At 33.7% G+C, this 14610-nt stretch overlaps 2 protein-coding genes across 2 annotated transcripts; both read left to right on the top strand.

Moving 5' to 3' along the window:
• Positions 1-4825: 4825 nt before the first annotated feature.
• On the top strand, positions 4826-12100 carry LOC111714187 (chorion peroxidase; the record flags this gene model as incomplete). The annotated part of the gene is made up of 9 exons (XM_023489236.1): positions 4826-4943; positions 6133-6226; positions 7551-7616; positions 8170-8209; positions 8472-8670; positions 8714-8928; positions 10072-10145; positions 11790-11864; positions 12064-12100. Coding segments are annotated over exons 1-9 (918 nt in total), but the record flags the coding sequence as incomplete, so codon positions are not given.
• Positions 12101-12146: 46 nt separating this feature from the next.
• LOC111714191 (uncharacterized) lies at positions 12147-13805 on the top strand. Its single transcript, XM_023489241.1, has 3 exons — positions 12147-12206; positions 12750-12804; positions 12866-13805. The coding sequence occupies exons 2-3, from the start codon at positions 12799-12801 to the stop codon at positions 13496-13498; spliced, it is 639 nt and encodes a 212-aa protein (XP_023345009.1). The 5' UTR covers positions 12147-12206; positions 12750-12798; the 3' UTR covers positions 13499-13805.
• The last annotated feature ends 805 nt before the right edge of the window (positions 13806-14610 follow it).

Here is a 14610-nt window from a genome sequence, read left to right as displayed (position 1 = left end):
AACAGGTGGAAACCACATCATATAATGCCATAATATAGATTACATGAGGTCAGCGATTTTGTATTTTAAATCCTTTCAGAAAACACTAATCCGTATCTCATTTACACAGTTTGAAGTGCTTGATTTCTTAAGTTTCTGCTCTGGATTATGATATCAGGATTAGCTTCAAGTACAAAAGTTATGCCCACTGTGGTCGGCGTTTGTGTCAATAACACGACTTTTCAATTAACAAGTTTACAAGCTTTTAATTGACAGTCCCTCTTTGTTTCCATGTTTACGTGTATACTATCCATGGTGTTCGAAAGCTTTGTAGATACAAATCGAAAGTCGTCTTTATTGTATTGATATATATACGAAGACGACTGTATGACCCGATTTTATTGATAATTATGTCATGGCATCCGGCAGTGTGCATAAAAAAATGCAAAGCAAAGATCCGGGGTTTAAGATAAAAAACATGCCTTGTCATTAAATCACTTGATGTAGAGTCCTTGGCTTAATGCACATGGCAAATTACTGGATAATCAACCAATTATGATGTATAACAGAAAATACACAGAAATATGTTTTTTGCTGTTGTTGCAATTTAAAATTCTTGAAATTACACAAAGCATGGATGAATAAAAACCTTGTGACAACAAAAATCTCCAGTCAATAATTATTCAGAAACAAACTTTTATATTAAGAGATAAACAAACAGTCATAGATTTATCTTAATCTGCTTATATACATTTCTTTAAATTCTTTAAAAACCACGGTCTGAAAATTTATTTGGTAAATATATAGACTTCAAATGGTATAACATGCGATGATTTGGCAAAGGAAAAAAAACATTTTTCAGCAGCAGGGAACAATGAATTTTTTTTACATAAAAAGCGTTCGTGAAGTCGTTTTTGAAGTCTAATCCTTTTTGGGTAACCCTGCATTGCATTGTATATATTTATCCTCCAATCGATAATTGTTGTATATAGCTGTATATGTATACAATATACATCCACCTTAATTTATCCATAAATTCATAACTCCATCCATAAATTCACAAATCCATCCATAACTTCGTTTTCATACCTAATTTCATGTATCAATCCATATATTAAGAAACTCTTAATTAGTTTCAATGTATTAATTTCCATCGAATTAGGGATCTTTCGATCTATCGAGCTAATAGTTGTTGATCTATTGATAAATCAATTGATCCATTGAACTTTTAATCTATCGATCTATCGATATTTTATTCTATCCATCTTATGATCTATTAGATCTTTTGATCTATTGATCTTTTGATCTATCGATCTTTTGATCTATCGATCTTTTGATCTATCGATCTTTTGATCTATCGATCTTTTGATCTATCGATCTTTTGATCTATCTATCGATCTTTTGATCTATATCGATCTTTTAATCTACTGATCTTTTGAACTATCTCGATCTTTTGATCTATCGATCTTTTGATCTATATCGATCTTTTAATCTACTGATCTTTTGAACTATCTATCTTTTGATCTATCGATCTTTTGATTTATCGATCTTTTGATCTATCGATCTTTTGATCTTTCGATCTTTTAATCTATCGATCTTATGATTTATCGATCTTTTTAACTATCGATCTTTTGATCTATCGATCTATTAATTGCTGCAAACTTTTTAACTAGTTAACATTCTATGAATCTATCTATGTATCTATGTTACTATCTATCTATCTAACTATCTATGTATTGAAGAAAAAGATGTCCCCTATCAGTAAAATATCTAAGTTGTATAGAAGGTGCCCCACTAAACCTGCTTTTAAAAGTTTAAAATGTTGAACCCGGAATTTTAAACTAAAATCTAGATAATCCAAATGGCGCCCATTTGACGTGAATAATGATTAAAACATTTAAAACGGTAAAACCTCTTTTTCAGCTTTTGTCAAGAATTTTAGTCTCAAAAAACATAGGAATAAGATCACGACATATAAATTGGTTTTATCTTCAAAAGTTTACAAATCTGAAAGTTGTTGAGAATTTGGTTGTGAAACTTCTGAGCTTTCTAAAATGTTTCTGTTGCTGTTGACAATTTAAGTTTTTAACACAAATTTCATAATTGATTTTGAATTACAAAACCGGCGATTACATTTTGTAAAGCCCAATTCAGGGGAATATGATGCTTATTGGCTATCTATCATTTTTATAATTATCTTTATAATTTTTACTACAAATGCCAACACTGCACATTCTTGATTTTTACTTCCACTCTCCCATCCCCCGCCCCACATTGGGGTATCAGGGGGGGGGTCAATAATATTGAGTTTACACTATAAACCTCTTTACAATTTTATTTTGAATCCTCAATTACTTTTTGTAGCGAAACGCCAATTAAAATTATTAATTTTTCTTATGAAAAACAATAAAATTCTTGCTAAAAACAAATGTTCACAACCGTTTAGACTCATCATTTAAACGGTCTCAATAGTTGATGCGTGATATTCACAACCGTCTAGACCAATCATTTAAAAAGTCTTATTTGTAGATGCATGATATTCACAAACGTCTAGACCCATCAATTCGATCTCAACAGTTAATCCGTGATATTAACAACCGTCTAGACCCATCAATTAATGGTCTCAATAGTTAATGCGTGATATTCACAATCGTCTAGACTCATCATTTAAACAGTCTGAATAGTTGATGCTTAATATTCACAACCATCTAGACCCGTCAATTAACGGTCTCAATAGTTCATGTGTGATATTCACAACCTTCTAGAATCATCTGTTAAACGGTCTCAATAGTTGATTCGTGATATTCACAACCGTGTAGACCCGTCAATTAACGGTCTCAATAGTTCATGTGTGATATTCACAACCGTCTAGACCCGTCAATTAACGGTCTCAATAGTTCATGTGTGATATTCACAACCGTCTAGAATCATCTGTTAAACGGTCTCAATAGTTCATGTGTGATATTCACAACCGTCTAGACTCGTCTTTTAAACGGTCATTGCAAAATAGACGGGTAAGGCGGAGATCTCTTTTTAAATATTGTACTTTTGATGAAACATAGAAATCTAACCAATCCCAGTATGCTACGAGGATAGGGCCGGACCGGTACAAATTTAGTAATTTTTCATAATCCCTGACATTCTGAAATGGCACTGCGGTATCAATAGTTGATGCCTGATTTTTACAACTGTCTAGATCCTTGTGATCATAGTTGGTTGGTTTCACTTGAAATTGTATTCAGTGTTTCNTCTATCTATCTATCTATCTATCTATCTATCTATCTATCTATCTATCTATCTATCTATCTATCTATCTATCTATCTATCTATCTATCTATCTATCTATCTATCTATCTATCTATCTATCTATCTATCTATCTATCTATCTATCTATCTATCTATCTATCTATCTATCTATCTATCTATCTATCTATCTATCTATCTATCTATCTATCTATCTATCTATCTATCTATCTATCTATCTATCTATCTATCTATCTATCTATCTATCTATCTATCTATCTATCTATCTATCTATCTATCTATCTATCTATCTATCTATCTATCTATCTATCTATCTATCTATCTATCTATCTATCTATCTATCTATCTATCTATCTATCTATCTATCTATCTATCTATCTATCTATCTATCTATCTATCTATCTATCTATCTATCTATCTATCTATCTATCTATCTATCTATCTATCTATCTATCTATCTATCTATCTATCTATCTATCTATCTATCTATCTATCTATCTTTACATATTTATCTATCTATCTATGTATCTATCTATATATCTATCTTTACATATCTATCTTTCCATATCTATCTAACGATCTATCTATCTATCTAGGGAGCAGGTAAATACAGTATCTGCGTTCCTAGATGCTTCCCAACTGTACGGTAACGATGATGCTAGAGCAAAATCTATTCGAACACTTACAGGTAACTCCAGTACTGTACATACACTGTATATATACTGTACATATACTGTATATATACTGTACGTACACTGTATATATACTGTACATACACTATTTAAATGTTTCACATTAAAGGGACAGTAAAGGAAAAATGAAAGGGGGTATAGGCTGAAAGCTAATCACTTTAGCTCTTGATCGTATATATTTGACACAGTTTTATATCAATTTCTCGAGACAGGAACATCAGATATAACTTTCATGGGTCGCGATCAAGAGCTAAAGTGATTAGCTTTCAGCCTATACCCCCTTTCATTTTTCTTTACTGTCCCTTTAATTTCACTAGAAATAATATTTTATTGGAGCAGTCCAAGGCTGTGTGGGGTTGGAGTTGTCTAGATTTTAAACTGAGTGAACGTATACGTTTGTCCACAGCGCAAGAACCGCCAAAAAAAGTTCTCTTAAAGAAGTCCCAGCAACCTAAAACTCAGGACTTAATTTCCAGTAACATTTTGTCCTAGGACTTTTTTATTCCAGGTTTTTTTCAGATACATTGTTTCCTTACATTGATTCATTCACAAGAAACGACTGTAAACTGTAAAGTGTATTGGAGTGTAAATAAACTCTAACACTCATTCTCCGCCTTTGGTAAAAGTAAATTCAATCTATATGAAGCATAAAGTCTGACCGCGTCAACCGTATTGCACCGGCTGTCCTGTCCATAGAGCCAGGTAAAGTACAAACCGGGACCGGAAAGGTTGACCCGACTCGGAAATTCAGATCTACTACGGCTGCCTGTGCTAAACGTCTACTATTTTGCCAATTGTTACTTTATATATATTTGTTGTACAATATTTAAGTAAAAGTTTGCATCTTTATTGTACACATGTACACAGATGTAGATACGGTTAATAATAACATGATTGGTAGAAATGCATATGCTAGAATTCATTCAGGAGGAAGGTTGGTTGAGAACACTGAGAGAGCCGGTCATCTTCCAACTAAACAACAGCTTAGCAGGATCTCAGATCATTTAGGTAAGCTTAAAGGGACTGTAGACGTAATTTTAGTTGACTTTAAAGGAAGTTTATTCAAAAATCAGATTGCATTTTTAAATAAATATTTCTAGGCCTAATAATACGTATAAGTTAGTTTGTGAGGAAAAACTTAAGACCAAGGCGTTGCGACACTTTAAAGTGGAGGCTGTCTAAAAATTTGATGGCTAAACTATCAGAGTTGTCTATATTTCAGTGGATTAGATAAAGAATTGATCTGAGATAGTAATTATTGATGCATTTAAGCAAGGTACTAATGCAAGGAAAGTTATTTCAGAGGTGTACGCATTTTTTGTACTGCAGTGTACTGTCTTTGGGCGGAAAAGTAAACATAAGACGTATGTCACAGTTCGACATAGAATCCATTTTCACAAAAATAATCAATGAAATATTCTGGTCATAGGAAACTATTATGTGAATTATCAAAATTATCAAAATTAAATGCTTATAACCTCCTCGGATACTAGACGAACACTGATGCATCTATTCTTGTTTACAAATTCCGCCCAGAGAGAGAACTGGTTTTAATATGTACGCAGAGTATACGCAACTGCAATTAACTTTCCTTGCATTTAAGCAAGGCACGGTTAATACTGCACTATGTCCGTACTTTACAAGAGAATTAGTCCTTTCCTATCTACAGTATTGCTACTTCAAGCTATTCAGTGACTCCACACTATGGTTTCAGTAGAAGCAAATATTTTCATTTACTGATATAATATAAGATATGTAAGGATTTACCTCTAATGATGAGATAAATGGAAAGATAGATGTTACCGCCATGCAATTTCTATTAGTTCAGAATAGACACCAAATACATTACTGAACCCTGATTGGATCAGGCACTAATGGACTCGGCATACTAGACTTTTTTGTAGAGTTTGAATTATTTTACAAAAGATAAAGGAATATAATTCCTTTAAAGTTTGTTTTATCTTCACAAAGGAAGTTTTTTGGGTACATTCTTTTTAATTTCTTATTTTTCCGAACCAAGTAGTTTTCCTAACAAAAATCTTTATATTTCTACGTAAATTTGTTTAAATTTTTCATATCTTTATTGTATTTACATTGGAAAAAAAATAATGCTGTTTTTCCAATTAACAACTCAGTTATGAGTTATAGAAACATTAACAAGTTTTTTTAATCAAAAAAGTGTTATTTTTTTTAATAGATGATCGATTTGATTTTGTGGCCGGGGACAACAGGGTGAACGAGCAACCTTTCCTCACCTCCATGCACACCCTCTTCCTCAGGGAGCACAACAGGTTCGTTGGAATCCGGGAAATATATATATATTTTTTTTTTAATCCGGGAAACATTTTTTTAATTTAAATCCAGAAAATATTTTTATTTTTCAATTGTTTAATTAGCTGGGTCGAGTTCAAGGTCATTAAATAAATATACAGGGTTCCCTCTAAGACTTTACACATTAATCTCACCAAGGTTATAATGCATGGAAAGTTATTTCAGAGGTGTACGCATCTTTTGTACTGCAGCGTACTTTCTCTGGGCGGTAAAGTAAACACAAGACGGATGTCACAGCCTGACATGGGATCCATCTTTCACATAAAAAATCAATGAAATATTCTGGTCAAAGGAAACTATTAAATTAATTATCAAATTTTTCTAAATTTAATGCTTTTATACTCCTCGGATACTAAACGAACACTGATGCATCTATTCTTGTTTACAAATTACGCCCAGAGAGAACTGCTTTCAATATGTACGCAGAGTATACGCAACTGCAATTAACTTTCCTTGCATTATAACCTTAAATCTCACTAGAATTGTGTGTACTCTAAAGTCTGTATGCATACTGTACACGCTTCTTCAGTTTTCAGCATTAAGGGTTTGTTATCTGTATCGCACTATAGTTTCATGTCGTCCTTAAAAGTCTTATCTATTGTTGGTAACCCTGTATAAAGCTATAATCTAATCATTTACATCTAAATATTTAATCAAATTCGATTTTATCTATTATTATCTATTATTTTATCTATTAATCTAGAACCATTAGAAAAGTGTAGTATTTACCTTTTAAACAATGGTAGATAAAAATACAATGAAGAAAACTTTTTATTTAAATTTTGATTGTTAACAAGTTTTTTTGGCAGCTTCTCTTGACCAATATGTTTATGTGCATCCATTCATGTTTAATTCTAAATTAAAATCGAAAGTCGTCTCCGTTGTATTGATTTAATCGCCTACCAATGTACAAAGAGTGATGATTCCTAAAATTATGTCCTTTATGGCTAAAAATTTTGTGTCAAGTTTTGAACTTTTATTGGACTTAGTACAGTGAACTTTTTTCGTTAACACAACTTTCATTGGTCTCCGTCATTAATATATCTTTTTTTGTCATTAGCGCAAATATGATATTATTTAGAAATAGAATATTTAATGGGGGCTTAGTCTCCATAGCCCCCTCCCCCTCTAAACACCCCTGATAGCTATAAAAGGTTAAAAATTGATGAAGCATTCTTTACAAGGTGAAATAAAAAGAAGAGGGGGCAGATGTTAAAGACCGTTGCGCTCCGAATCTATAATTGATTAATTTCTTTGGTTTTATATATTTGTTTTGTTGTGAAGGCTGGCGGGAATACTAGAGCGTGAACTCAACACAGCCAATGATGAATTAATCTATCAGTCCGCCAGGTAAAGTACAGTACAGTACAGTACAGTACAGTACAGTACAGTACAGTACAGTACAGTACAGTACAGTACAGTACAGTACAGTACAGTACAGTACAGTACAGTACAGTGAATTAGATTGGTTCGTTGTGGGTTAGATTTTTCCCTTTATTGTCATTTACGGTCAAAATTTGGCACAATGTTGGAATGCAAAGTTTTCATAATTGGCTTCTCTTACAATATGCCAAAACAAACCAAAAACGACCCAAAAACTAACGTGTTATAACGATTGTTTTTCGATCGTTTTTTTTCTTCATTTTTTTCATGATAAAAATTTGGCCTCAAATTGGATTCCATTGGCCATAAAAAAAAGAAAGGATTAAGTTAAAAACTAAAATGAGTTTTTGATCTTTATGTGGGATAGAAAAGTCAAGATAAAAAACAGACCAGCTTTTTGGAAATTTCAGATCCAAGTAAAAGGTTCGGTGGGAGTTTAAAACAAGAACTTTTGATAAACTTTTTGAATGTGCAAATATATTTAGTTTATATACTTTTAAGGTTTTAATTTTATTTTTAGGAAATTGGTGATAATTGAACTTCAGAATATAATCTACAAGGTACATATATATATATATATTTCATGCTATTACCGAATCTTGTGCAATTTAATATTTAATTTTATATTCCTGTATTGTCTCAACCCTAGCATATGCTGCATGAAGTTGGCATTTTTGCATATTTTTAGCAATATGCGGTTTCTGATTATGCAGATTTAGATGTAGGAATTCAAAATGGCGGACAGTTTAGTTCCTGGTTCGTCCACCAGGATTAGTTCCTGGTATTAAGGATTCATTCAAACTTTGAACCTTTTTCTATCAGGAGTTCTTGCCTCTGCTACTGGGGCGGAGAACAGCGGACAAGTATAAGCTGACAATTGAACCTGAGACTACTGTCTACAACCCGGCAGCTAATCCTAGTGTTCTAAATGAATTCGCCACTGCTGCCATGAGATACGGTCATTCTATGATCAACAGTCTGTTTAAGGTAATTATCAAGATCAGGATTAAGATCAGGATCAAGATCAGGATCAAGATCAGGATCAAGATCAGGATCAAGATCAGGATCAAGATCAGGATCAAGATTTATTGTCTTTATTTGGCAGAAAAGGACAAGTAAGACAAGAAAAATTAAGAAGAAAAACAATGTTGGAAAGTTAAAAATTGTGCTCTGCTGTCTAGGGCTCCTGAATCAGAACGCCCAGAAGGTTGATGGTAGTTTTGCAGATGAACTGACAAACCATCTTTTTCAAGAACATTCCCCTAAAAAACAAACCAAGGTAAAATAGTTCAGTTTAAAGACAATTTAAAGGGACTGTTCGTGGAATTTTAAAGATGCCAAAGTCCGATTTCCAATGGTACGCTTGAAACCTTCATCCGATTGATAATGTGGAAGATATCTTATGCTGATAATTTTCATATGTTTTTCTGCAGTAGCAATGCGCAAGTCACTTTTGTTGAAAAAATATAATTAAAAATAATCGGGTTTTAAAATTATAAATAGTAATATTTATCTAATTCATACTTGATCGGACTAAGCTTTTAAGGGTCCCGTTGTTAATCAGACATTGCCATCTTTGTACTAATAAACACAAGATTGTTTAAATGTCGTCTTTGCATTTAAAAGATTTATAATTCATGATTATCGTCATACTTTTGTGCGTCCTTAAAGCTGGTTTCACAATCTGCGTCTACAATTTTGCCACCTCAATGTGCGTCCTCAACATGCGTGCTCAATGTGCGTCTTTAATATGGGTAAAAATTTGCGTCCTCGATTTGCATCCACTACTTGTGCATTCAAAATGTGCGTCCTTAATTTGCGTCTTCACTATGCGTCCTCAATGTACGGCCTCAATTTGCATAATTAATGTGCATCTTAAATGTGCGTCCTCAATGTTCATCTTAAATGTGCGTCCTCAATGTTCATCTTGAATGTGCGTCCTCAATGTTCATCTTAAATGTGCGTCCTCAATGTTCATCTTAAATGTGCTTCCTCAATGTTCATCTTAAATGTGCGTCCTCAATGTTCATTTGAAATGTGCGTCCTCAATGTTCATCTTAAATGTGCGTCCTCAATGTGTGTCCACAACTTGTATCCACAATATGTGCAGCGACAATGTGAGACCTTAATGTGCATCTAAAATGTACCTCAATAATGTGCGTCCACAATATGTGCATCCATGAAATATATGTAAGCCTCTAGCTACATTATATCACCAGTTCAGTCAACGATTTGTATTGATATATATGGTGACCAGTGTCCGAATTTAATGAATTTGAGCCGCCGCCGAAATCTGCCAAAAACCGGTTTCAATTGAGCGCCGGCTTAAATCTTGAAAAATTGATTGCAATTTTAAGTGGAACCAACCATATTTGAGCCTTCTTTAAATTCGGCTTGTGGATATGAAAACTGAATATTGTAGTTTGGAGGTGATCTAGTAGCTAGAAACCTACAGAGAGGAAGAGATCATGGACTAGCTGACTACAATACATACAGGTACTTACTTGTACTGCATAGATGTACATTATAATGTACTTGTACTGCATAAATGTACATAATAATGTACGTGTACTGCATAAATGTACATTATAATGTTCTTGTACTGCATAATGTACAATATATTTTACAACGTATTTGCACTGCATTATACAATGTACTTCTTCTGCATAAACGTACCATACATTGCATAATGTACTTGTACTGCATAGATATACAATACATTATACTTGTACTGCATAGATGTACATTGTACAATGTAATTGTATTGTAAGTTATTCAAGGAACTTATTTCTCGTCAAAAATATTATTTTTTTTTCCCCTAAATATATTTTACATCATAATATTGAAATTTTACGTTAGAATTCACTGTTTAACATATCAAAGGTGCACAACATCAGTGTCTGAATTTAATGAATCAAATCCCCCAAATTGACCGCCGGCTTAAATCTAGAAAAATTTAATACAAATTTAAGTGGAACAAACAATATTTGAGCCGCGGCTTAAATTTAAACCGCGGATCAATTTCTTTAAATTCGCCCTCAGGTTGCAAAGATAAGTTTCTACAAGCATGTTTACTGCAGGCCTCTTTACAATTTATACTATATTCAATGTGCACAAGACACTATCATTCAACAAAGAAAAGTCAGAAATGTTTTACAAGGAAAAATAGTAAATATATCAACTTGGGTTTTAGGGCGCTTTGCGGACGCTTCCCGATGAGCAATTTTAGCGTTTTACTCTGAAAGTCGCCATGTGCTTAATTTTTCTCAAAGGAATTGAGTCTTTGCCACAAACTCTGATTTTCCAACCCAACTCTATATCTTTGCAACCCAATCTCGTAGACCTTAGATATTTCAAATTATGAATTCTAATAGATCAAATAATCTAAGTTTGAAATATTAAAGGTTTACACCACCAGGTCGCGAAGAAATATGGACAAGAAAATTTGAGTTTGTGGCAAAGACTCAGTTCCTTTTCGCAAATTTTTCTGTTTAAAATGGTGTGTTTTCTAGGATAATATATTTCGACATTTTCTCCGGGCAAACTTTTTCAAATTGACCATCCCTTTCCTGGGATCATGTGAGGTTCCACAAAAAATTTGAGCCGGATCTGTTCAACCGTTTTGACATTTATTGGACACAAACAAACAAACAGACACACAGACAAGCATAGTATATATATAAATATATAGATGCACACCGATGTTATTTAAAAAAAAGGTTTGTTCTTGGTAGTGAGTAGTTTATGTACAAACTGTAAACAGATGAGTAGCAATAAAAACTGCAGTTTAATGCATGTACGCATGCTTAGAAGCATTGAAATCCCTGCGTAGAATGTGAGTAAGTGTGCCTGTATTTGCTCGTTTGTATGCGTAATGCGTAAGTGCAGGCCGGGGTGCATATACAATACTGGGTAGAAGTAGACGGGAAGGCAGACTTGTAAAACCAATATTTGCGTAGCAGATAGATAGATAGATAGAGAGATAGATAGATAGATAGATATATAGATCGATAGATGGATAGATAGATAGATAGATAGATAGATAGATAGATAGATAGATAGATAGATAGATAGATAGATAGATAGATTAACATGGCTTCTGCCAGTTAAATCTACATAAACCCCAACATTTTTTTGCAGGAAAATCTGTAATTTGCAACCCTTGACCTCGTTCCAGCAAATCCCTGCAGAAATTAAACCCGAGATTTGGCAAAGGTAAGTCGGAAAAAAACCTTTCAAATTAGCCATTCCAAGATAATTAGGCTGTTTAGGTGCGAACTGGATCCATAAAAATATATGTAAAATTATATGTAAAATTATATGTAAAATTATATGTAAAATTCATTCTTGATCAACGAAAGCTTTTAATGGTATCTGTATATCCATATAATTTGATATCTTTCTATCTGTCTAGGTTTCAATCCTTGTACAAGAATATAATTATCTATCTATCTATCTATCTATAATATTACACGTTACAAATGTTTTAAATATTCTAGGCCCAACCTTTAGCTGCATAATCGGTCTGCAGTTTCACAATTTAAAATACGGAGATAGGTAACACATTCATTTATTCATTCATTATTTCATTCACTTATTCATTTATTCATTCTTTATTTATTGCATTCACTCATTCATGATTGCATTCACTCAACCATGGATTCTGCCATTCATTTATTATTACATGCATCCTTTTATTATTTTTTTCATTCATTCATTATTGCATTCACTCAACCATATATTCTGCCAATCATTCATAATTACATTCATTCATTTATTCATTCTTTCATTCATTCGTTATTGCATTTACACATTTATTTATAAATTCTTTCGTTCACACAATATTAAATTCAATCATTCATTTACTATGCCATATTTTCATTATTGAATTAAATGATTCATTCATTCATTCTGTTACCCATTCACTTATTTATTTTTCCATAGTTTCTTTGCTTTTATTTTTTCATTCTCTCTTCCATTTCTCTTTCTATAATTTATTCATTCATTTTTTCATTTTGTTGAATTTTCATTTGGTTTTAATTCATTTAATTAATTTGTTTATTTTTTTTTCCATTTGTTTAATAATAAATGAATTTTTAGATACTTCTTTTCTCACAGAACCTCCAATCTTAACTATCTCAGCAAGTACATGAAGGTAATAAAAACAAATTTTTTTAAATTTAAATTTTAACAATTTTTATCCCGAAATGTTTCAGCAAATGGAAGAGCGAACCCTCTCTGATATCATTTGCGACAACACTTACATTAAAAACGTGCAAAAATGGTCAATGGAAAGCCCAAGTCCCACGAACCCTTTGCAAGAGTGCAGGCGACCACTTCAAGAAGTAAATTCAGTGGACGATTCTTTAGACGATTTACAACAGGCCCCCTTGGACGACGAGCAGACGAATTCCCCCCGCATTGGTCTAGAGTTGGATCCAGAAGCTTTGGAGAATACAGGTTCTCGTCAGAACCCTAGGTTTGAATCAAGCGAGGGAATTTCTAGCATTAATCCAAGTTTGAGAAATGCGGGAACTCTGGTAAATGTGCCGACACCAGAAACAGCTGATCTGGAACCAACAACGTCTTCCGGTGTTCTACCACCGGTGCAACAGCCTGGAAACATTCCACACACCACGAATCAAGGAAGAGTTCCAAAAGCGTTGGATTTTTCCGCACAAGCCCCCATCCCTTTCCTCCCAGGAGCCCAATTTAGAACCCCAAAAACTTCTTTTTTCGACGCCATCTTGAATCAGAGATCGAGTAATGGAGGCCAATTTCCTGCTGAAAATAAACCGGTTCGGTTCATCCAGGTGTTCGGCGAACAGGACGCCATTAGAAATCCGTGATTTCAGCGCAATCTTGTCAGCTAAATTATTTCAAGTGGCATTATGTAATTCTTATTTCTGGCGTAGTTGATGCCTATACAGTCCTTATTTCTAGTCTATTGTATTACTATGTTTGTTCCTGAAAGTTATAAATCATAACGCGGGATTTTGCAAAGGGAAGATTAAGCAATGGCAAAAATTCATAATTATATAATTTTTATTTTATCTTCTATAAAATTCTCCAGCTAATCCTCCTTTCCCCTTCTCCTTCACCTTCTTCTTCTCCTTCTCCTTCATTTTCTCTTTCTTTTTATTCTTCTCCTTTTCCTTCTCCTTCTCCTTCTCCTTGTCTTTCTTTTTCTCTTTATCCTTCTCCTTCTCTTTCTCTTTCTCTTTCTATTTCTCCTTTTCCTTCTCCTTATCCTCCTCCTTCTCCTTCCCCCTTTCCATCCCACCCTCCTCATCCAATTCTTACTCATATTATCTTCCCATCCTTACCATTCTCCTTACATGCACCCTCACACCCCACCCTTCCGCTCCTTTATCATCTTCTACTCCTCCTTCCCTTTTTTGAATTTTTAATATGTAATATTGTTACTGGATAAAAATCCTTTTCACATTACTTAAACGTAAAATCAAAACTAGAGGCGCTACGAGGTCACAATGTCCTTCTCCTTGTGTCCAGTTTCCAGTGATATACAATAATTTTGCCGTTAAATGATATTAATAACACGGACATACATGTTGAATCAGTATATCACCTTCAATTCTGTCAAGCTACCCCCCATCCCCCCAACACCAATTTTTGTCAAGTCATTCTACAGTTGACTTAAGTTATTGTCATCCTGATTTATAGACCATATAACTGGAGGGGGGGTACCCCTTCCGCATACTATTACTTTAAACCAGTATTCTTCCTCAAATGCTCTCTGATCAATATTCTTGTGTCCTTTCCCTTTCATCCCATTTTTCTCTTCTCCTCTCCTTTCCCCGATCAAACGTTTCCTTTCCTCTTTGTCCCTCGACCTATCCTTTCCTTTCCTGCCTTTCCTCTTCTTTCACTCTTCCCCTTTCAGTCCTGTCTATTTAAATCCTTTCCTTCTCCCCCCCCCCCCCCCCCCCCCCCCCCCCCC

This window comes from Eurytemora carolleeae, unplaced genomic scaffold (genome assembly GCF_000591075.1).
Source record: "Eurytemora carolleeae unplaced genomic scaffold, Eaff_2.0 scaffold931, whole genome shotgun sequence".
NCBI classification, from domain to species: Eukaryota; Metazoa; Arthropoda; class Copepoda; order Calanoida; family Temoridae; genus Eurytemora; species Eurytemora carolleeae.
Note: the sequence above shows the minus strand (reverse complement) of the source record. Positions and strands in the feature narration are given on the sequence as shown.